This window comes from Rhinolophus ferrumequinum, chromosome 3, assembly GCF_004115265.2.
Source record: "Rhinolophus ferrumequinum isolate MPI-CBG mRhiFer1 chromosome 3, mRhiFer1_v1.p, whole genome shotgun sequence".
NCBI lineage: Eukaryota > Metazoa > Chordata > Mammalia > Chiroptera > Rhinolophidae > Rhinolophus > Rhinolophus ferrumequinum.
Genome location: NC_046286.1, coordinates 61,141,681 through 61,167,412, shown reverse-complemented (window position 1 = coordinate 61,167,412; position 25,732 = coordinate 61,141,681). Strand labels below are relative to the sequence as shown.

Genomic DNA, 25,732 nt, shown 5'->3' with positions numbered 1-25,732 from the left:
AGTCTATCTCTTCTTTGCAGAAAAAAATATATATTATATATATAAAATGCATGTTATATATACATAACATATATATTATATATATGTACATGCCTATCAACAGGAAACTGGTTAAGTGAATTGTGGAACATCCACATAATAAAATAGTATATGCCCAGTAAAATGAATGATATAGATCAATATGTACTGATATGGCATAATACCTAAGGTCTAAGATTAACGGAAGAAAATAGAAGGTACTTAACATTTGAATAAAACAAAATAAACACCCACCACACTTTTAAAAATTCATCCACATGGATAATACAACAAGAAGTTTCAAAAATATTCTTTAAAAAAGATAAATAGCAATTAATAAAGGTTGAGGGAAGCAAGGAGGAAAGGGAGAAGAACTACATAATAAAAATATATTATAAAATTAGAGAAATTGTATATGAATGGTACTAGATTTTTAAAAAAACTCAACTAAACCAATTACGTAGACCTAAGTACATATACATAATAAGTGTATATGAAAAAAATTAGTAATTGCAAAAGACAAATACAGCCACTTGCAAAAAATCTCTACCTCACATTTCACATCAAAATTAATTCCAGATGAATCCAAGGTGCTAAAAAATATGAAAGACCCAGAAGATAACATGTGTGAACATTTGCATAATCTTGGAGTAAGAAAGGCTTAGCAATGCGTATCAGGAAAAAGAAAACTTTTGACAGACCATGTGAAAATAACGGGTCCTAGACTTGATATCCCAATATAAATAATCAGAAAAGTGGATGAAATATATGAAACTAATGTTTCCAGACATTAAAAAAGAAGGAAGACAAAGCTCATCCCTGAGAGAAGGGAAAATTCAAGATGAGCTCTAAATCACTCCAGGTTTTGGCTTGAAGACATCTTCCAGATTGATGCACAGAAAGTGGGAATCCAAGTAAAACACCCAGGTCTGGCTGAGCTGGGCTAAGAAAAATCTGAATTATAGGAGTCCAACACAGGGGAAATTTGCAACGCAAAGCTCCAAAGAGGAGGAAGCTATATAATGAAAGATCCCCCAAAACCAACATGTGGGTACTCTGGAGTCCTTGGCTGAATACTAGTTGCTCGTGTGTAGGGTGAGAGTCCATGATACGAGGCAAAGAATGGCCACCAAGAAGCTGTAAGGTGAACAATTTCCAGAAATAATTATATATACAATTCGAGTGAATCTCCAAGGAATTCTGAGGGGATAAAAGCCAATCTCAAAAGATTACGTCTTTCCATTTTACATAACAATTTTGAAATGACAGAATTTTAGAAATGAAGAACAGATTACTGGTTGCCAGGACGTAGAAATGGATGGTGAGTAGGTATGGTTATAAAATTATGGACAACACAAGGGATTCTTGTGGTAATAGAATTGTTCAGTATCTTGATTATGGTGATGGATACAAGAACCTACACAGGTGATAAACTGTATAGAACTAAACACACACGCATAAATGAGTGCAGGTAAAACTGGAGAGTTTTCAATCAGATCTGTGAATTGTAACAATATCAATATCCTGGTTCTGATATTTATACTACAATTTTGCAAAATGTTACCTAGACTAAATGCAATAAAATATAAAATATCAAAACGCATCACATATAAGGGTAAGTTTTCCTTCAGTGAAACTATTTTTCAGGTGTGTGTGTGTACACTCATACACTGGGTCAGGATGTAAAAGATATTTCTTACTGTGAGTGACATTCATAAGTGTTCCAAAGCCATTGTAACAGGGTGAGCAAAAGCTGCATCTGTTTTATTCATCATTACATGTCCAGAAACAACACATTGCCTGCACAAGGCAGATGCTCAGTAAACATTTGTTACGTGAATGGAAGAATGAGGATAAGATATATTGAAAAAGGGGAAGAAACCAACACTAAATTTTACCTGTGGTACAATTTTGCTTTAGTCTCTATAGAACCCTAAGTAAAACCTTGTATTTTTCTCAAGATGATTCTTGCTTAGAGTAATTTGTAAAACCTAACCTGCTTTATGCTCTGACTTTCAAGTCTATAGTTAGGGAGACAAAAATGACTACATGAGAGTCCCCTGTGCCCTTTGCACCGCTGACCTACAGCAGGAGTTGCTGTAAGTGGTGTCCTCCATCACAGTCTCCAAGCCCAGCCAACTTTTGCTTCCCAATTCCTAATCTTAAAACCAGTTTACCTGGCCAGATGGCTCAGTTGGTTAGAGCACGAGCTCTGAACAACAGGACTGCCGGTTCGATTCCCACGTGGGCCATTGAGCTGCGCCCTCCACAACTAGATTGAAGACAATGAGCTGCTGCTGAGCTTCCGGAGGGGTGGCCTGATGGCTCAGTTGGTTAGAGCGCGAGCTCTCAACAACAAGGTTGCTGGTTCAATTCCTGCATGGGATGGTGGGCTGTGCCCCCTGCAACTAAGATTGAAAACGGCGACTGGACTTGGAGCTGAGCTGCGTCCTCCACAACTAGACTGAAGGACAACGACATGGAGCTGATGGGCCCTGGAGAAACACACTGTTCCCCAATATTCCCCCAATTAAAAAACAAACAAAAAAAAATACCAGTTTACCTCAATTGGTAGAATTATCCATGTGAAACAGGTGAGGTCATACCAGGAAACAGCAGAAAAGGGACCGATAAACAAAAAGTACTTTTATTCTCTTCTAATGTACTTGAGAAATAATAAACCCTGTCATCACCATTGCAGTTGGCTAGAGCCAGCTGTAGGTTAGAAATGAAGCCACAAAACACTACTGCAGCTTTTGGCTTCTGCATGAGATGTGCAAAGCATTTATTGATGAAAACACTGTTTTCATTAAGACACTACGATAATTCTCCAGTTTATATATCAACTCTACTGGGTTCTCTGGATTGAGGGTCCACCTGAGTTAGTCATTTCAACACGTCTAGTCAAAAGGGAGTAATGTGGGCATGACAAATCCCAAACCAAGTGCAGGAATAAGGAGAGGGAAAGGGGTCCCTTAGGAAACACACATCCTCTTTCCCACCAAATCTCCTTAAAATTGAATACCTGTTTCCCAAGTCTAAACAAAAGAAAACAGTAAAGAATAAGGGCTTGTGTAGCACTTGGAGGCTATTCTCCAAGCCAGAGAGCCTACCAAAATGAGAATTTCACCTATTTTTTATTACCTATTTTGTAAGTATTCTAAACTAAATTGAGTATAGCCACCAAACTGTTCACCTCACTTCCTATTTCAGAATTCCCTTTCTTCCCCCTCTACATTATAAAGATGTTTCCAACCAAACGTTGGTATACACCCAGCCAAGGTGAATATCCCATGTAATCACATCTTTTCTTTTTTTTTTTTAATTGGGGAAGGGGAACAGGACTTTATTGGGGAACAGTGTGTACTTCCGGGACTTTTCCAAGTCAAGTTGTTGTCCTTTCAATCTTAGTTGTGTCAGGCGCAGCTCAGCTCCAGGTCCAGTTGCCGTTGCTAGTTGCAGGGGGTGCAGCCCACCATCCCTTGCGGGAGTCGATGAGTCGAACTAGCAATCTTGTGGTTGAGAGCCCGCACTCCAACCAACTGAGCCATCTGGCACTGGCCCATGTGGGAATCGAACTGGCAGCCTTCAGTGTTAGGAGCACGGAGCTCCAACCGCCTGCGCCACCGGGCCAGCGCCACATCTTTTCTAATTCTTTCAAGCATTCAGATGAATTGTGCTTATTGTACTTCTCTTCAATTACTTAGAATATGGCTGAATTTTTCAAACTAAAATCCAGGGTTTTTTTTAAATAAGTCATTTTGCAGAAGTAGAAGTTGTGCTTAACTAACCATCTCCATTTAAGGAGGTAACGGAGAAACAAAGATGCTGGTTTTAGCAATGACTAAACATGAAAGTGAAGGTACAGGAAGTGCAAGTTTCCAAAGACGCAAAGAAAGACATCTGACAACAGGATGGGATCTGCTGGCAGTGCCCAAAGGTACAGACATGTAAAACTGATCAAGCACTTGATATAAAATGCTTTCTGAATAAGAACTAAGCGTACACTGGTCTCAATAATACCAATTAGCCAATGAACTAAAAAACAGAATAGTCTGACATTCGTTCACATTTTTTAAACCTGTAAGTTTCAAGAACTTGAAGAATTCCAGGGGCAATCCCTATCATTCACCTTTGTGAACTAAACAATTCTCTTTTTAGTACGTTCACTAAATCTGTAAATGCAAAACAGGAATTTAGTGGCATCGGTGAACAAATCAGAAAAAGAGGGAGGACCTTCTTCTTAAAGATGAGAAGTTTTATCTTTAAGGCACTATAACTATTTCTTCAACTCCTATTTTAATTTTTGTCCTACAAATATTACTAAGGTGATAACTTCGGCCACCACTCCGTTATAATGCAGATTTGATATGGCTATAGAGGAGACTGGAACTTGTTTATTAGTCTAGGACAAAACTGGTCTCATTCCATGTAAGTGTAAGTTTTGAGTATGCCAATATAAGAAATAATTGGCAAGTCATAAGGCCAGGTGAAGTATGAGCCACCTTAATGACATCAGTGAATGTGGATAACCAGGGAGAGGTTTAAAGATTTGTTTAAAGAAAATGGAAAGCAAAAAAAAACAGATGATTTCAGCAAGAATGAGGTCAGGGAAGAAGCAGACATCAACTGATTAGGAAAATCTAGAAAGTAAGCAACAGCTCATGAAGTTTCCAAGAAAATGTGAATCTTTGTGCCCAGTGTATAGAAATGGGAGACCAAGGAAATGGTATCACTCATGCATTAAGAGTATCCACTAATAACTAAATTGAGGATAAGGGCTTAGATTATGAGTAAAAATATTAGTGGAAAGTAAAAGTGAGAAAGAACAGCTTTAAAAAAAAAAAGTAGTAAGCGGAGTCAAACAGCACTGGGCAACGCGATTCTGAATTATCTGATAACCTATCTGTAGGTGATTTCCTTCCCAGGATCAACTCACTTGATACCTTAAATACCATTTCTACCCTGACATGCTCACTCACCCTGCCTCAAAGTAGGCACACCCACCCACCAGACGTTCAAGTGCAAACTGAGTAACTGCCCTCCCCGCCCAGTACTTTATCTCGCCTCATCCTGTTCCCTTGTTGGTCGTGGACTGAAGGATGGAAATGGAAGTTATCCCTGAGCAAAAGCTGTACTACCCAGGACTTGTTTTATCACACTTACCAACATCTCCATAAACATACAGGCCTCTTGGAGGTTTCCTCCTTGAAAAAAGCTGTAAATTAAGAACAAATTATAAATCTCTAACATGGAAATAATTAAATACCCCATATACACAGCATGCTTAACTGTGCCATATTCAGGACTAAAATGCACTGTTGTACACAATAAATATGAAAAACTTGACATAAAAAGGCTGGGAAGCCCAACTTAAGTTTCAATAGAGGAAGCAAGAGCTCTGAAATCACACAAGGTTAAGTTTACATCCCCTACACCACTTACTAACCATGTATTCTTCCCTCTCTTTCCCAAACGGGCTCCCCAAACAATGGCAGCCTAGCTCATTCCCATTAAGCAATAGATTGGAAGAATATTTCTGGAGAAACTGCACAGTCTCCAGAAAAAAAAGGCCCAAAGGCACCTACATGTGGGTTTCTCCCATAGATAGAGCTGGTTCCCTACCAAATGACCTTACAGAAAAGCACACCAGTCAACAAACCTAAGATAGACCTTTCAATCAGCTTGTTAGTATCCGAAAAGACACTAAAATGAATTGACAGCCAAGAATCAACAGATCTGAAGAAAAAAAAATCTTCTAAGATGAAAGATGGAGACCAGAGCAAATAGACAGGGGGAAATACTCACAGGAAACAGACTACACTGACAGCAAAGGTAATCTTCAAAAATAAAACTGTAGTCAATATAATTAATATGCTGGGGAAAATAAGAGAAGCTATTTAAACTATAAAGCAAGAACAAAATGCAATTTTTTAAAAAAGGGAACATTTGGAACAAAAGGGAACACTTTGAAATTTAAAATATGGTAGCAGAAATAAAATTTCAGAAAAAGGATTAGAAGATAAGCTTGAGGAGATGTTCCAGAAAATACAACAAATAAACAGCAATAATAAAAGAAGAAAAAATATAAGAAAGTTGTAGGATTAATTCAGGAGGCCCAACACCTGATACAAAGGGATTCCAGAAAGAGAAAATAGAGAAAAAAGGAATAATATAAAGATTTTTCTCAGAATTGAAGGACTTGCTTTCTAGATTGGAAGAACAGACTAAGTGTTCAAAACAATGAGGAAACTAAGACCCACACCAAGTCACAAACTTGAAATTTCAGATACCAGGGACAGAAAGAAGTGGCAGTGGGGGTGGCACAACAGGTCACAAACAACAAAGAGTTGAATATTTGAGAGAAAATGATTTCCAATCTATCTGCTCTATCCATCAAGTATGAAAATGGAAAATTGACATTTCATACATACAGGGTCTAAAAAAAACCTCCCCAACAGAAAGAGCCTCCAGGAAACACAAAGGCTCCTGGGAAGGAAGCCCTGGTAACCTGGAGGGCTGCCCCAGGACCACAGCAGTCACGAAAACAATCAAGTCCAGACCCAATCAGGAGGTTGGAGGGTTCCAGGAAAGAAACAAAAGGAACTTCTCTTTACCTGATATTATTATCAGCCCAAATAATCATCCTGGATTTGGTTCCACTTAAAAGAATAACCTTCAAACTCTGCAGCAGTTCCTAGACACCAATGCAACAACCACGGTAAGCCAGATCAGAGAGGATTCAGAGGGTAAGTGAACAAAGAAGCCAAGGTTATGCCACTTAGCACCATCCAGAGCAGTCAATACTTTGGCAGAGAACATTGTCAAAAGCTAGACTTCAGGATCTAGTACATACCGTGTTTCCCTGAAAATAAGACCTAGCCAAACTATCAACTCTAATGCGTCTTTTGGAGCAAAAATTAATATAAGACCTAGTCTTATATTATTATATTATTATAATATATTATATTATTATGTTATTATAATATAAGACCAGGTCTTTAATATAATATAATATAATATAATATAATATAATATAATATAATATAATATAATATAATATAATATAATATAAATATAATACCTGGTCTTATATTAATTTTTGCTCCAAAAGACACATTAAAGCTGATGGTCCAGCTAGGTCTTATTTTCGGGGAAACAGGGTAATGCTTTGTTTTCTAATCTATGGATTCACTCCTAACTGCCTCAGAAACCTCTCTTGCTTTCCCTGTTCCTCTTAGCTTTCTCTACTATATCCAGTCCCTGACTCCAGCATGCCCCTTCTAGAAGAACCTTCACCATGGTTTAGGCAAACGGACATGCTTTGCTTTGCTTTGCTTCGATTCTGCCAGCTGGATGCCTTCCCTATGTTCTCTGCACATTAATTATCCATCTATTCTTAAATCTCAACTGAAAACAGATTCCATCCTGCCAAAACCAATTGATTTATCTTTTTATTATTATTATTATTATTAGTTTCAGGTGTACAAAACAATATAATAGTTAGACATTTCACCCCTCACAAAGTGGTAACCCTCATCCCCCAATCTACTACCTCTCTGACATCGTACATAGCTGTTACAATTCCATTGACTCTATTTCCTATGCTGTACTCCACATCCTGTGACCATATATATATATATAAATATATATATATACACATATATATATGTATACACACATATATATATTTAATTATAGTTGACATCCAATATTATTCAGCTTCAGGTGTACAGTATAGTGGTCAGGCATTGACACAGTCCATGAAGTGGTCTCCCATCTGACACCCTACAAAATCTTTACAACATTATAGATTATATTCTGCAAACTGTCTTTCATATCCCCATGGCAATATTGTGGCTACTAATTTGTACTTTCTATAATAATCCATTTTGTTTTAATATCTTATATGAACCATTCTTGTATGCTGGTTACTCTGTTTGCAACTTGCCAGAAAAAGTGTTATGCTCTTAATTTTAGAACAGTTTCAAATTGGAAAACTGACACAGAACCTAATAATCTCGAAGCATGTCTGATGTATTAGAAATCTTTTGAAAGCAATATTCTGTGTTAGGTAACTGGGAGTGTCATAGTAATTCATAATTCTTCACAACACATTTTACAGGAATAGTCTGGGGCCTACTCTAGTACTGTTCACGTGATACAATCAATGTATGTTGAATAAATGAAGTTCAAGGCAAAAAAAAATGAACAAAGATGGGGGAAAGGATGATACAGAAAATGCAATACTGCTAAAAAAAAAGCACTGAGGGTCCTATCTTCTGTTTACCTACGCAAACTCAATATATTTTTGAAAGAGCACTTTGGCAAATATTATACTACATTACATATGTAATGTATGTTATATTGTATTATATTCTATAGTAATATTTAGAAGATAACGCAATACTGTTACAGAGTTCCAAAGGAGAAGATCCTCCAACAACTAACATCACTAACTCCTGGTATGACATAAATACTGTTTAAGATGCCAATTTTACTTTAAATACATTGATAAACAAAATGAACATTCCTCTAATGATGTTAGATATCGTATATCTAAACATTATATACTCCCAAATATTTTCACTTGGAGAGGCAACTGTTTTCTCCTAATAAAATTTTAGTCTTCTAAGAATTGTTGAAATTATTGCACGGGATTTAAAAATCCATACTTTAAAGGGATAACCAGAAGACTGAATGAAGAAAGTAAGACTGTTTAGAAGGCTATACAATGAGTGCTACAGAAAATTTTAAATTCTTTATTCATAGTGAATTCAGGGAGGGTTACGTTCATGTAGTTTTCTTCAAGATGACCCACTTACACAGGGACCCACATCATTTGCATGTCCCTAACATATTTTCTCACAATTTACCCTATTTTTCAGTTCCATGAAATTTCCTTTCCTAATGTTTGAATTTCCTGTAATTCTTTTTCTTCTGTCTCAGAGAACTCCACCCTGACACAGCTCCTCGGTGCGGGTATTCTTCTCGGGCTCCCCTTGCCAGGTGCTTCCTCCATCTTGCTCTGGACCCCAGAGCTGGCCGGCTGGCTGGCAGCTGGCTGCGCTCAGCCCTGAGGAGGCACCTATTACAGCAGGAGACAGGATGGAGGGGTAGGGAGCACCCAGGTCATTCCCTCCAGTTCCCTCCCTGCTCGGCGCCCTGTCTCCGGCCAGCTGCATCCGTCCAGGACCAGCGGGTCCCCATGCCCTCGCTCCACCTCTCTTCAGGCTCCTCCTTACCCCTCCAAGCCTTGTTTGCTGCCCTAGGCCTGCCCTGCCCATGACTGCCTAAGTGATCTCTTGATTCAGTCTTCATTTGAAACGTCTGCTGTGAACTGTTTCCTGCCAGGACTCTGATACATGCCCAACCCCTAAACTGCAGTCTCACATTACACAAAGACTGGAAACTGTGAATGTGAATTAAGTTTCTCTAGTGACCAGAGTAAGATCTGTCATGTTACTTGTACCTTAGGAAATTTATAAAGTAGAATGATGCGTTCTGTACAGGGTTTTTGACGAATCCAATGACAGTGCACTATATAGATTGTGCAGATGGGAAACTTAAGGAGGATGCTGGCAGACAGTGGGAACATATCCCCTACCTCTTCTGAGCATAAGAGATACAGCAATAGAGTGTTGGAGTCGAATCCAAAAGCTCTGGTATAAATTCTGGTTGTGCTGCTTATGAGCCACGTGACTCTGGGCAAGCCACATCAACTCTGCAACCTATTTGCTTATCTCCTGGGTGCAGGGCAGAGCCAGGAGTTCCTGTTCCCTGCCCGCTTCTGCAAACCTAATCACAAGACCCCCCTGGCTCACAATGAAGACAGCAGACTTCATGTGCTTACTGATACCTGCTTCCATCCACACCGGGGCACCAGGAAGAAAGGAACCTCGCACCTTTTAACACATACCCCTCAAAGGTCTGAACAGAATTCATGTACACTCAAGATAGTTTGTATCTAAAACTCTATACCAAACAAATCAAGAACGTATTCAGGAACATGTAGCACAATTTCAAATATAGTCCATATCTAAGCCCTAAAGGAAACCTCAATAAATTCCAAAGAAACAATGTACTCCAACCCTAATGTAATAAAATTAGAAATAAATGATGGAAGGATACCTACAAATAGAAACATCGCACACAAAGATATTGACCTTCCCATCATGTTCACCCAGACTTCTGAAGATTGCTGAAAAAAGTCTGAAAGCCCGGCAGAGTGTACCCTCTCACCAGTTCCTCCAGATTGTCAGCAATTCTGCTGCCTTGGTTAGCTCACTCTCTGTCTCTGCAGTGATGCTCTAGAAATTTCTCGGCTCCCTTCAGGCTAAACTACACTTCCCCTATCACTTTCAGCAGACATCTACCTACTTCCTCGTAAAGAGGAAGCAGAAGGCAAAGGGTTGGAACGTCTTCACCTTCCTATATGAAATCGCAATCGCCCTATCTCTGCACCCATCCTTTCCTCTCTCCCTCCTGTGACAAAGGAAGATGAGTCCTCTTCCCATGCAACCTTTTAGCAATTTCTGGATCTCAGTCCCCACTGCCACCTTCTCAGGCACCATGGCCCATCAAATGATTCACTTCTGTTGTAAGCCTTCTCATCAACATCTTTATAAATGTCTTTCTGTGAATCATTTTTACAATCTTGAAGTGTAGTGTCTTACAAGCAAGACATAAACCCAAAAACCATAAGGGAAAAGATAGACACATTAAAAGCAGTGGAGTTAGACATTTCTGTTTGGGGGGGGGGGATGCTAAGAAAGGTAAAAAGACACATAAACTGCAAAAAAAAAATTGCAACATTTTCCAACAACCATTAATTCTAAAACACATCAGCCTTACTTATGTTTATTACTTAAGCCATTGCCACGCATAAACAGGGGCTTGATAAGCACTTTAATGGTGGCCACAATAATGGTGACCTAGTCTGAGGCGCACAGGATTCTTGGTGCCTTAGAACAGGAGATCTTTCTTAATGAAATATGGGGCGGGGCGGGGGGGGGGGTTCAGTGCAAACACCATATTGCTAGAAAACAATACCTCAAATTCATTTCTTCTTTTGGGACGTTACCTTTAAATACAACCATCATTTCTCTCCCTAGTATCCATTCCATTTCACTTTTCCACAACTGAGCAGCAGAATGCTCTTCAGGTGACAATGACCCCACTCCCAGCTCCATCCTCCATAGCAGCGTGATGGGTTCAGGGGAGAACTTCGGGTCCAAGTTGGATCAAGCGAAGTTCTGTTGTTCATGGCTTGGAGAAAGAGACGCTCTTATATTCCAGGCCGTATGGCACATAGATGTGACACTAGTTTGCTACTTTGAGAGAGGCCACACTGAACACAAAGCCAAGATTTGCAGGAGGGCAAAATCAAGATGCTCTCAAAGAAACAGAGCCAGGGCCCTCATACACTGCCCCTGAAGCATACAGAAGCCCGGACTTCTACGAGAGCCCGTGGATGACTTGTATTGTTTGACCCAGCTTTAGTTAGGCTTTCTATTATTTGCAACTGAAAGCATCCTAACTGATGCCATAATGTATTTCACTTAGCCATGTTAGTGGTCTAATACGTGTTTCCCTAAAAATAAGACCTAGCCGGACCATCAGCCCTAATGCATCTTTTGGAGCAAAACTTAGTATAAGACCCGGTCTTATATATTATGTTATATTATATAAGACCTAGCCTTATATTATAGTCAAATAAAACCGGGTCTTATATTAATTTTTGCTCCAAAACACACATTAGAGCTGATGGTCCGGCTAGGTCTTATTTTCGGGGAAACATGGTATAAGCAAAGTATTTATGAAAGTATCTATTCTTAAGAGAGAAAAGATCTTTGAACATAAAAAGGATTAAAGGATAAATCTACCTTTTCCCTGTTTCCACCTCTAGATTAGTATGGGTTGGCCATCTCTTGGGGAAATACCAAGATTATTCTTTATTTTTCCGACACCAAAGTCTACGCTCCTAACTATTGCACCTCCTAAAACTTCCCTTTCAGAAAGGGCTAGAGAAAAGACATATTCTTAATATATTAGAACTAACAGAAAGTAGCCAAGGCCAAGGAAATTCTAAAATAATATAAGATTCCTAAGACATTTACATACTGGAAACTTTATAGCACAAGATTTAGAGGAGCGCAAACTCTCTTACAAGCCGGAATCCAGGAGGTGTGACTGAAGTGGGGGTAGAGTCTAACTTCCTTGGTGGAACATTTACTACATTCCCATCAAACCATTTCTGTGAAGCAAGTAGTTTCCCAAAGTATGCTGCATAAAACATTCCTTCAATACTATATTTCTGAGTGTTCATATAAACAGAGGCGTGTGTGTTCAAGATGGAGAAACAATGACTCACAGGATTAAAGTCTAAAATTTTCTTTATTGCAGGACTTCTCAGTACCTTTACTATACTAACGACATTATGATTCTCCAAGGAAGAACTATGCAGATAGCATTTCCCAAACGTATTTGACCACAAAACCTTCTTTTCAAAAAAAAAAAAATACCTCATGGACTAATATTCCCACTCAAAAAATAATGCCATGACCATTTATTAGATGACAAAATTAAGACTCGATGATTTCAAAACCAAAATGGAAATGCATTTCAAAATCTGACTCCAAAGTCTAAAATGTTTTCATTACACCATCTTCCTGAGGATTTATTATTGGAACTATCAGAAAAACTTTAGTGAAAGCCCTTTCAGGTAACACACCCTAAGAAGCACATTATAATATTTAGCTTTGCAACTTTTCTCTAATTCATTTCAAAATACACTCATTGTTACTACCCAAAATATATGATACATATCCAATTTAGGTTTCTATTTAAATGAAAAGCAGAGGTTCATTTCAAAATTGTATTTTGGAAACTAACATTTCTTACTACTAACAAATATTTTAGAACATGAGATTTTGCTACAACCTTGAACAATCCCCTTAACCTACGTCTCTGTTTCTCATTAATAAAATTAGCAGATTAACCTATGATTCATCTCTGTACAATTCAACAGACATTTCTCAAGCATGTACTCTGTACTATACATGCTCTGTGCTATGTGCTGAGGATACAATGATGAATAGACAAGAGTTCCTGCTCTCAAGGAACTCAGAACAGAAGAGAGAATAAAACATAAATAATGTAATATACAGCATAGAATATAATGTATACTGTGTGTCTAGTGCAATACACAATGCCTGACAGACACTAAATGTTCAATACAACATAATGCAAAGAAATGAAGTTCTCCAAATCACTGGTAAAAAGAGAAAAGAAGGTGGGGCCCAACCATAGATTAAAAGAGACTATGAGACACTTCAATCACAGGCAATGTGCAGACCTTGTTTAGATTCAGATTTAAACAAGCGTTAGTAAAATGACATTTTTAAACTACAGTATTAGATAATAGGAAAGAACACTGTTAATTTAGTTAGATAATGAGACTGTGGCTAAAAAAAAAGTTCCCAGATCAATCTATTAGCAATACACATTCAAGTATGTATGAATTAAATGATTTTAAAGAAACAGGAAAACTACTAGCTCAAGGTAGTTCACATTTTCAATGTCAGACGATTCCTTTCAAAAATGTCATTTCTTTTCGAAGCTAGGTTTTCAACGATTGGTATGATTTTAAAAAATGCAACTGCTGTGCAAAAATCAGTGTGAAACAGGAGACTAAAACTGGCAGTATCCAATCTGACTATAAGATTTAAGAAATTGTTTGCTGCCCCCCAGGCAAACACAGCCCATTAGTAAAGTAACTGTGGTTACTTAAGAATGAAACAAATATTTTCTTTCACTGTATGTGGATTAATTTTACAGTTATTAAGTTATTAGGATTTACATGAGCAATAATTATTTAATACCTATTCACACTTAGTAAGTTAGGTGTGTATCTAGTTAGTTAATAAATGAAACTGTTAGGTCTTTCTTTTGGCCTAGGAGCACTGTGAAAAAGATGCTAGGATGCAAGGAGCCAAGAGATCGGAAACCTCTGCTAGAGAAGCATGAATAAGATACTTAAAGAAACCAAAAGGGAAGCAATTAACTAAGCATGAGGTAATTAAGGAAAAATTATAGATGGCAGATAGTCTGTGAGCTTGCAGGTTGAGTAGACATTTGCCAGATATGTAATAGAAAAAGTCATTCCAGCCTGGAGGAAAACCAAAGACACTCTAATCAGGAGAATAAGCTGAAATGGTGACCCTAGCATGAGCAGAAATGGCTTGAGAGGGCTCAGAGGATACACTGAGGCCACATATGCAAAGTCACTTCTGCCTGGCATGAATGAACAAACAAATGAATTTTATGTCAAGCTAAAGAATACTGACTTTTATCCCTAATATAATAAGTATGTATATGTGTGTATGTATGTGTGTGAACATGTGTGTGTATGTATGTATGTGTATATACAGAGGATGCCAAAAAATGTATATAAGTGGACACTTTGGTCAATGTTGCTGAAGCAGTAGTTCATCATAATCAGAAGTGTCTGGACGCTGATGGTAACCACTCTGAGCACCTCTTGTAATTGCAGAAGTCAAACGTGACTTGTATTCATCTTTTGTTACCAGTATATATTGAGTATTACAATTTTAATATAGTTTTCCTTTCTAAAAATGTGTACACTTTTTTTTTTCGCACCCTCTATATGTGTAGATAGACAAATAGGTGTGACATAATATACAGTGATGGGTATACATTGGTGAATAAGTAGTTCCTGCTTTCATGGAGTTCACAAAAGGCTAATGATGGGAGATAGAGAGAATTATACGTAGTGATATATATAGCTACATATGTAAATTAAAATAAATTATAAATCAGAGTACATTATGAGAATAGTCCATGAAAGTTAAAGGCTGAACATGGTGTGGATAATATCTGGATATAGTTTAGTATTGATTTAACAAGGATGCTAAAGTCTTCGCCTGGTCTTGAAATTCCCACCTCATTACCATCAAAAGACATTATCTAGTGAGAGAGCAGCTCAAGTGTAGCAAATATACTATAATAATCTAACTCAAAAGGGAAGCTAATAAGAACAGCAGGTGTCAAAAGAATGTCATTTTAAAAATTTTAAACAGTACTCATAGTTCTGCAGGAAAATATCTTTGTTAGGAGATACTAACGATGTTTTTAGGGGTCAAGTATTATGATGTTATAACTTACTTTCAGATGATTAAAGAAAAAATATATTTAGAAAGAAAAAACCAATGTGACAAAATGTTAACCCTTAGTGGATTTAAGTGTATTGTTGAAATTTTTCAAAATAAAAAGTTGGGGGAAAAAACAAACCAAATTTGACAAGGTAACTAATTACTGTATTACTCTTACTTTTGAACTGAATCTAAAATTATTACAAAAGTATCTGCATATTTGCATTTTAGATAACTGCTTTCAAAACTGTTACCAAAACTATTTCTTTAACTGCTGCAGAGTAAACATTTGCCATCCATCATTCCAAAAATTTTGATTGAATCATTGTAATTTTATCTTTTGTTCCTTATGATATTAAAATTCTAGTGTTGAAAAATAATCCAAGATGATTCTCATCAAAGTTATAAATTAAATAGCATGTTCACCTTTCTGGATTACTATGTATCTGCTACTCTGGCAGAATTTCCATTAGGACAAATAGATAGTAAGGGTGGTCCTGTTAGAATAAAGAGTTATTTTCAAATTGTTTCAAGTGCTGGAATACTACTTTTCCTGTTTCTCCCCCACTCTCTCCACCATTCCATTATTACCTCCCAAAATGACAGAATCAGAAACAATGATTCCAGTTGAAATGCTGACCATAATTACATCTTTTAAAAACTAGCATTATATCATTCTTCACATAGACTTTTTGATAAAAGTATATCACTCAGGTTTCTAAGATATTTAAAAACTAAAAACTGAACTATATGTTAGCACCCATAAATTCTCCATAAATGAAAATCTTTTCTAAATGCCTTCAGCAGATGAAAAGAACCCTCTTAACCTAAAATGCAACAATTTGTTCAGTTTACTAGTATAATTAAGCCTATTTAAGTCTCTAAATAACTAGCAAGTGTGTGTGGGGGGGGGTTGAGCTCAAACTTCTAAAATAACTAGCATAAGAAATGGCTTGACTTCTGATTATAACCGAATTTGAAGATGCAAATTACTTTTTAATGTCTCATGCAATCAAGCAATAAGCTTGCATAAGTGCCTATAGGTGCCACTGGGAGACAAACAACAGGAGGCAATGTCTTCCGCAAATCAATCCTTCCATGTTCAGCCTCTCCTAATCTGATTCTATACTAGTTAGGATGAAGCCTTCCTGGGTATGATCTACTCCAGTTCACCACTAGATGTCCAGGACTTACACCTAATTCCCAAACTGATGTGGTGTTCCTCAAAAGAAAGATGAGGAAAATATCCTTCCGTCTGAACCTGGCTGAGATTCTGAATTTGAAGAACTCAAGTAGCCTTCCAGGTTTCTTTTAGGTTAGCGAAGAAATGACCCCAAAAAGGGAATGAGACCACCAACACAGCCACAGAGAGGCAAATGGATGTAGGAACCTACACTCCCACTCAAACACGTGGGGAGGCTGACAGCCACCAGGGCACAACTCTGAAAGTCCTCTGAGATGTATTTTGTGATGTTTCAGTGATGAAGAGCAACTCAAAAAATGCCACCCTCCTAGAGAATCTTCAGGCACAGCAACTGTGAAGGCATCTGGTGAAGAGCTCACAAGGTACATCGCTGAACCTCAGACTAACCTAGATTTTATGGAAAAATAACTGAAAAAAGGGAAAATCTAAGCAATTCAGAACTAGATTAATTGATTGGTGACTTCTCGGAAAGAATGAAGGCACTAGAATATAAACCAAAATCTATGACATTCCACAGCTTTTCCAAATACAACACATGTTGTCCTTCACACACGGATCAGCCTCCTGAGATCTTCTCACTCCCCTCTGCTCAGATTCTCACGCCGACTACCATGCATGCCTCCCCACTTCTTCCTCCAAATCAAAGTCCTTGTTGCCAGTGGATCCACGTGGACAATTCTTAAAATGAAGACCTGTTCTCCTATTTCATAAATACTTTCTGCCAAGGGACTTTTCTAGCCACCAAGAGGTTTTCCTGATTTTCTTTCCTATGAGCTGGATTTTCCACTACCATCCCCACATCCTGAAAATAGTAAGAGAATTACTTGAATTACTAGAGTTGATTCACTCTTCACACAAACCTACTACTGAACAGCCTGAACCTGAGCAGAAACTTTAGACATTTTTGTCTCTCTTCCATAGCAATTTTTAATTCTCAATATTACTTTCAAAAATTGCTATTATTTAAGTATACACTTTACACAAATGGAAGTTTTGTACAATAATAATTCTAAGAGGTGTTGTATAAAGTTTATTTAAATTTTAATCTTATTGAGTGCATAATTTACATTTTATTGTTCTCTCTAGATAGTAAATATTGCATTTAATATGATTAACAGTCCATTATTGCAGGTACAATACTAAATTTATGTAATACTGAAATTGTTACATGACAAATCAGAAATTGTAAAACATTTGAAATGGCAAAGCCATTCTATATGCCAGGAGCAGTATCTTATCTTAATTTAACTATAAGAAAAATGTGAAAATAACTTGAAAAAAAAATTTTCTTTTTAACTTGAAAATTTTTAATTGGCTTCTTTTTAAAACAAATCTTCAAAAATTATTTTAAATATAGTGAGTAATATTGATCCTTTTCAGGAGCAAATAATTAATATATACAAACTTAAATAAATATATAAATTTATACCATATGCATTTTGTGTGTTTTATGTTGTTAAGTTTAACATATATATCCGCATTTTGAATCTGGGTCTTCAAGAATAAATCAATAGTAATTTGATTCATAAAATTTCTTTATGAGAATTATAAGAAGTGAAACAACAGTATAGAATACAATCAACTTAAATCCTTTTAAGAGTGGGTTTTAAAGACTGTTCTCATGTGCATTTTATACCCACATGAATTTTTGTACTTAATTCACTGAGTTATAAATAACTGCTTATGACTGTTCTCTCCACTGGATAAGGTATCACTGAAATCAGAAACCATTAATCTTACTCACATCTGTATCCTTGGCTCCCAGCATGGAGCCTAGCACTTAGTGAGGACCAACTCTCTTTTCATTTATTCCTCACATAAATGAATTTATGTATAATAACTCAGGGTCCTTGATAAAGAAGTACATTTTTTAGCTAAGCATGAGAGATGTTTCTGGAAAACTGAAAATAATTTATTGTCCCCAGCTACACAATGGAACCACTTTCCCCAGTGCCCACTCTGGGGATGTATCAATTCTCCCTGAGATGACAAGAAGACACTGGCTAATTATTTCCCCAGGACATGAAATGGGCACATTACCTAGAAAAGACAAAACATTGCCGTACGTGAGGTTTATTAAATCCAGTATTAAATGGAGACATGCCTACATATTTTATATGTAACTCAGAAACATCTGGCATTTATGAACAAGATTTAAGACCAAGAAAATTCAACTTACAAAACTTCAGAAAGAGGAAAGAACTTCAATTGCTGAAAACCTCTTACTAAGATATTTCCTATGCCTGTCTTTCTGAGCACTGTGTTAACAACCTCCTCAGTCTATTTGTAAGAAGGAAATGCTGAATAGTAGAGTCTAGAATTATATTATCAAGAAAAGTTGATAATTTCCTCAAAATGATTAAAAAAAAAAGCCCTAACCTATTGAAATATCTCAGAATAACACTGAAAAATATGTTTACTATGGAATATTATAAACAAGCTAACTTGAAGAAAATAATGAACACCTAACTACCTACCACCCAGCTTCATCAAATCTTCATATTTTTACATATTTATTCCAACATTTAAGTCATAAAACATGAGGGACAGTTGAAGCCCCCTTGTGTGCCCCTCCTCCTCAGAGTGAATCCTGATTTTGAAGTTGATCGTCCCTACGCTATGCAACATTCCATTTTAGAAATACATGCTGGGTTATTTTTCCATTTTTGTAGTATCCACTAGTTATCCCCCCAAAACAGACCCTTCTTTGTCCATTTTTCTACTGGGTTGTTTAATTTTTTTCTATTATTTGGTAGAAGTTCTTTATATATTCCAGATAGTAATCTATAGTCAATTATTTTTGATGCAAATATTTTCTACCAGTCTCTGGTCTGCCTTTTCACTTTTTCTGTGGTGTTTTTTGCTGACTAGAAGTTTTAAATTTTAGTATAGTCAAATGTATTCATCTTTACCTTTATTATTCAGGCTTCCATATCTTGTATATGAAAATGCTTTCTTTTCCCAAGGACTTAAAGGTATTCCTCTGTATTTTCTTCAAGAAATTTTAAAGTGTTACTTTAAATTTAGAGCATTAATTCTATAAAATTTATTTTTTGCTTAGAGAGGTAGGTACCTAATGTTATTGTACTTTCAATGTAGATAATCAGTTGTCTCATCTCTACTTCTTGAATAGTCAATCTGTTTTCCCACTAATTCCCAGTGCCAACTCGATCATATATCAAGTCTCCACGCATGGTTGGGACTTTCTATTTTGTTCCATTTGTCTGTTTGCCTATATAATGGAATAGTGAATAAAATAGTTCCGCTGACTACAGGCAGGCATATATAAAGGGAAGGAATGGGAGATTAGATAGGAAAGCTAGACTACGTACAGTTCCAACAGAAGTTTGAATACAATTCATGGCCTCACACCAGCCCTCAAGTCTCGTCAAGTAGCGGTCATGTAGAGTAGGGGTCAGATTACGGTCTGTGGGCCAAATCCAGCTTCACACCTGTATTTGTAAACGAATATTTACTGGAATACATTTGTTTATGTGTTGTCTGTGGCTGCTTTGACTACAATGGCAACTGAGTCACTGTGACAGAGATCATATGGCTCCCAAAGCCTAAAACGATATCCCATGTGGTCCTTTACAGAAAATATCTGCCGACCCCGGGTCCAGAGACCTCACTATAATTTCAGCAAAGATTCCAAGCTACTGATGCCTCTTTATGGCCTACATAATTCTGCTGCCATAAACAAAGTAGTCCGCTTTGGTTGATAATGACAGATAAAATTCCAATTCTGAATATCACAAAATGGGGCCATAGCCCCTTTCCTTAAATTTAGTTTTTAAGGGATTTATTAAAGACATCCTCATCTATGTTGACAGCATAATTTCACCTGCTGGAACCATGACAAAACTTAAGATATAATTGAATACATTGGCTAATTATTCTGGAGTCTGAAGCAGGCCCACTACACTCTGTTTCTCAAATTTCAGATTTTAAGTAAGTCTCTGGCATGTCTTAGTTCTCAAAAAACAATGTTGTTGGACACCCAATCTCAATTCCTTGCAGATGCTTTCACTGGGCTAGGACATAATGCTTTTGCTTTGATTTTCATAAAACTTTGATACAAAAAAATAATAATTTAGAAATATTTCTGGTCTTTAATGAAATTATAGCTGTAGGTATTGTCCACTCTGTTCTCAACGTTGCTTACAATTTTCCAAGAAAAAAGTTCCAGGAATCAGAGTTTTCCCTAACACACACTGCTCAACCTACTTTACCTACAGGCAATCCCAGTTCAAAGAAGAGGAATAGAGGGAGAGAGCATGCTCACTCCCTTAGCTGGAAGGGAGAAGGAAGGAACTGAGGAAAAAACAGCAAACTGCCTAGGGGCCTCTCTGAAGAATCTTGGATAAATAACTGCAGGGATCCAGACAACTAGACCTCAAGCATCTCCCGAGAGAAAGGTCCATATAGTCCACATTCCAGGTTTCATACTCACAGCCTCCAGCCACTAGAAGCCAGAACAAGGAAAGCATGAAGACTTTGAATTGGCTGGATTGAAGGCAGGGCACTTCTTTTCTACCTGTTGTATGCATGGTTCTTGGGAGGGTGAGGAAAGGTATCCAAATAAAGATGGTGGGATGTATAAGAAATTGGAAATAATAATTTCTCATAGGGAAAAACTGAAAATTATTTTGTGGCGAGCAGGACGAAAAGGAAGGAATTTTATGCCCCCCCACCCCCGCCTACCCACCCCACACAATTCCCAGGTCTCTTGGGCTATGCTGTCTCCTCCCAAAAGATGAAAATACCTGGCAGCCATGTACCCCCGATTAATGGAGACAGATTTTTCAGAGTAGCTCTATACTCTTTTTTAATTCTCTCCCTCCCTGACTTCAGAAATGCTTGATTTGGCTGTGTAAAAGTAATTCTAATTATAGTGATTTACATAAACTACTTACCATTTATGCCTAATTACCTCACAACACAATAACAATTATGCATACATTAAATGTGTCAGATTAACCTGGTTGTCTTACTTGATAACAAAAGTAAAGCGTTCATACATGCTCATTCTTCATAGTTTGTTCCTCATATAAGCATGTTCATCTGCTTGCAACTTTTCCAAATTTTTATTAGAGAAAACCTTGTTATGTAGATAGGTAAAAGCAGCCAAATAATCTGCCACCAATTTTACCTTATTAATTAACAATTCTGGTATCTTGTGAAGAAGGTGACTTTTATTTTAATATTATAGCTTTATTACAGACGTTTCTTAGGAGTACACCGAGAAAAAACAAAAGTCTACTATAATAAATGCTTACCCATCTGCATTAAAATCAAAAATCAGGGGCGGCCGGATGGCTCAGTTGGTTAGAGCGCGAACTTTGAACAACAGGGTTGACGGTTCAATTCCCAAATGGGCCAGTGAGCTGCGCCCTCTGCAACTAGATTGAAGACAATGAGCTGCCACTGAGCTTCTGGAAGGGTGGCCAGATGGCTCAGCTAGTTAGAGCTTGAGCTCTCAAAAACAAGATTGCTGGTTCAATTCCCGCATGGGATAAAGATTGAAAAAAACATCAACTGGACTTGGAGCTGAGCTGTGCCCTCCACAACTAGACTGAAGGACAATAACTTGGAGCTGATGGGCCCTGGAGAAACACACTGTTCCCCAATATTCCCCAATAAAAATTTTTGAAAAAATCAAATGTTTCATAAAATCATAAATTCTATTTACCAAAATTAAGAATTCTATAAATAAAGTTCTTCTATCACTGGAAAACCTAATAGTCCAACTTTTCTTCTCTGATAATCAGCATATCAGTGTTATTTTTTAGAAGAAATAGGTCTGTGGCATCTTCACAATCTTAAAAAACTAAAGTTTTTATAGATGTTTTACTCAAATTACAGTAGATGATTGGGTCTTTTTCAATGTTGAAGATTTAGCAGGCTTAATAAACTACAGGACAAATACTACCACAAAGAAATGTTGATCTATCAACTAAATATGTATTCACATATGCATTAGGATTTAACAAATACAAGCTTTCATGAGACACATTTGAAACTACCTGACATGTCAAATCTCCTACTTACAACTACACAATATTGATTACAACTACACAATAAAGATTACAACTACACAATAAAACCAGGGTTATTTATTAGGCAGACCCATCATAGCCAATTTAGAAATCAAAGGTGGAAGTGTGGGAGAATACTCCTAAGAAAGCCAAACAATAATACTTTTTTTGGATGCATTGGTTTTATTTTGCCAAACAATAATTTTAAAGGAAAAAAAAAAACAACACTGTTGAATTGGCAACCAAACAAATTAATGATTAAAGGATACTTTTGATTAGATAGAAGTTCACCGATCATAGTAAGATAAACCCCGGAGACGATACAGAATGGGGAAGAGGAAAAAAAAAGACTATATTTCCAAAAGGGAGAGGACTATAAAGGGAACAAAATACAAAATTCATGTGAGTCACTTAACTCTCAGGTAACAAAAAAATCCAGTTAAGTAAAACATCTTGTTTCCTGGCTATGACACATAAATAACCAAGTTGTTATTTTATTTGGAAGACCACCTGTATTGCAAACTATAATTAGATATGCAGCACATGAGCAATCTATATTTTCCAAACTTTTTAGCTCTTTACTCACCTAAAACTTTTGGAAATATGTGGAAAAGATGAAAGGTTGGCCATCAAAAGGGATAATTCATACTTTCCTATAAACATTGCGCTGGACTGGCCAATCACAGTGGCTACTACACTCACAGGCCACTTCTGAGGGAAACTGCCATGCTCACAGGAGCCCTGGATGGTACCCTATGCAGAGACCCAATCTGTAGGCTGGCGAGCTGCATCTGAAAAAGCTGGTGTGAAAGCTCAGCCCAAACAGTGATGAAGTGATTGGTTGGCCTACCAGATTCTTACTCAGGAATTTATGTCACAGACACAAGGAGAGAATTTAGAAGTTGGCAGAATGAACAGAAGTGAAAATAGGCACAGGAGATAAGGAACAAAAGAGGAGGTAATGACTGGAAGAGCACTGGAGTAAGAATCAACTGGCACCTGCCACCACCACCTGTCAAGTCGTCAGAGCTTTCCGAGCCACTGACGCTGCCGGCTCAATTCCATGAGGTCTGCCTGTCACGGAGATGGCCTTCACTGTTATATGCCCATGTAGTCTTAGTCTAAATCTCCATTCCTTTCTGTAACCTGAGTGAATCTCTATAATCCTTCTAACTAAAAGATGTTAACACAATGCTTTTTTCTTTATATAAAAATAAAACTACTTAATTATATTTTCAGTGCTTTCTAAAAAGTAAAATTACTTTTGGTAGGCTTTTAAAATAAAGTACTATTAACACATGTTATACAGTACCTTTCTTCTAAAGACCTACTAGTAAACAAATATCTGTGTGTGGGAGTAGAGGCGGGGGAGGGGATTTGGCCAGTTAGGGAAAACTAGTTTCTTAGATTAAATCCATAATCTAATACATTATGAATTAATAAACTACGAATTAATACATTATGAATTAATAAATTAATCTAATTTAATAAATTAGAATATGAATAAATCCATATTCTAATCCTTATCACTATCAATATCCCTCATAATTTGAAGATGTCACCACTGATGACATCGACTTATAAAACGGGACAAGGAATGGGAGCTTTTCCTGTCGTCTCAAAATTGCAGCAAAAGCTCAAAGTTAAGGACAAAGGGAGACAAGTTCTCCTACACTCTGAAGGCACGCACTAGTCAGATCCATGCGGGAATTACTTAAAGAAAAAAGGCAAAAACAGTCCTAAAACCAAAGTGATCAAGGTAGAAAGTTGTTAGCTGAGTGAGAAATGCTGTGGCATTTCCCCCAGATAAACTCATGCCAAGCTCAGGGACACCCCAAGAGAAGCATCTAAGAGATGAGGATTGAGTATAGGATGGGATGGCATCCCCCTCCCCAGCTGGATGCTGGCTGAGGTGAGGATACCCACAGGCGGCTAGCAAAGCAGGTTATGGAAGAGTTCATGGAAAAACTTGACGTGTGACCTCAGGATCAAGAGAGCGTACAAGACGAAGACAGACTGGTGCCTGCTTCTTATCTGCAGAAGTCCAGGGGCAGGAGGCTACCGTGCAGTAGGGGTTAGAGAAAGGAGATGTGATGATCTTGTGGCCTAAGTGGACACCATGAAAGGTGACCTGGCTAGAGCTGTCCGGAAAAGATCCGGCCCAAGTAGGCCAAGCGCAAAGGCCACGGGTCCCAGCAGAATACAGTGATATGAGGTGTTCCCTCGAGTCATATGAGGTCGAAGAATGGAGCAACGGGGAGGTCATCGGGAGAGTCCTGAAGAATCCACCAATGTGCCTCTCAACAAAGAGCTAGTATGTCAGCACCTACCACACCGAAAGCCCTTACCCGCTCACTTAAGACTGCTGTTTCACTCCAATCTTCCATCCCTCTCATTCCGGCCCTGGAAAAGCCAGGCAAACAGAGAAAGGAGGAGGAGGGAAATGAGAAGAGCAAACTACTCCGCCTTGTCTACTGCTGATCCTGGGCCATGCCTGAGCAAGAGAGAGGGGAAAGCTTTGAATTGCACAGAAGTTTTCGTTTTGACTGGACGGCATCAATTATTACCTAAACACGGAGCAATGTGAAACCCCCCACCCCAGGTGAAAGAAAGCTGTGGGACATCAAGAGGTCGGCTATGGGGACCCAACAGAGCTTGTGTAAAGGAACTGGTGAGAAATGTTCAAGCTGTTTTATGATTGTACCCAGCTGCATTTAATCCATTTTATAAAATGCTTACACTTTTAACTGGTTCAATCTTTAGTGTGACACAAACCTCACCTTTGAAAAAAGGCTTTCTGCCTCTATACTGTATCCTTTAAGGTCCTCGTGTAGTTTCTGCAAACGCTGTATGACTCTTCTCTGATGTTTATCGTCCTTTAGCTCATGAGATTTGATCAGAAAGTCATAGTGCTCCAGAGGTCCGTGGCAAACAGCCAAAGCTTTCGTATAAGCCTCTGACACTGCAGCTGAAGGCACATTCTCCGATGTCTGAACTGCATAGGCTATAAACAAAAATACATGCAAAATTTTAGACTTTCTTAAATAAAGATATTCCATAGTGCTCTACATATATGTTTCTTTTTTTTTAATTTATTTTTAATTTATTGGGGTGACAATTGTTAGTAAAATTACATAGATTTCAGGTGTGCAATTCTGTATCACATCATCCATAAATCACATTGTGTGTTCACCACCCAGAGTCAGCTCCCCTTCCATTACCATACATTTGATCCCTCTCACTCTCATCCCCCACCCCCCAACCCCTTTACCTTCTGGTAACCACCAAATTACGTTCCC

The 25,732-nt window shown here is 37.6% G+C and overlaps 1 protein-coding gene across 2 annotated transcripts in view; it reads right to left on the bottom strand.

Annotated features, from left to right (window-relative positions):
- The window catches only part of AFG1L (AFG1 like ATPase), a 183,204-nt gene that overhangs the window by 127,816 nt on the left and 29,656 nt on the right, over nt 1-25,732 (bottom strand). For both annotated transcript variants that reach the window (XM_033101618.1, XM_033101627.1), the window contains exons 2-3: nt 25,214-25,437; nt 5,185-5,236 (exon numbers count right to left, since the gene is read on the bottom strand). In XM_033101618.1, the coding sequence (XP_032957509.1) occupies nt 5,185-5,236; nt 25,214-25,437 (276 nt within the window). The remainder of the gene's footprint in view (nt 1-5,184; nt 5,237-25,213; nt 25,438-25,732) is intronic.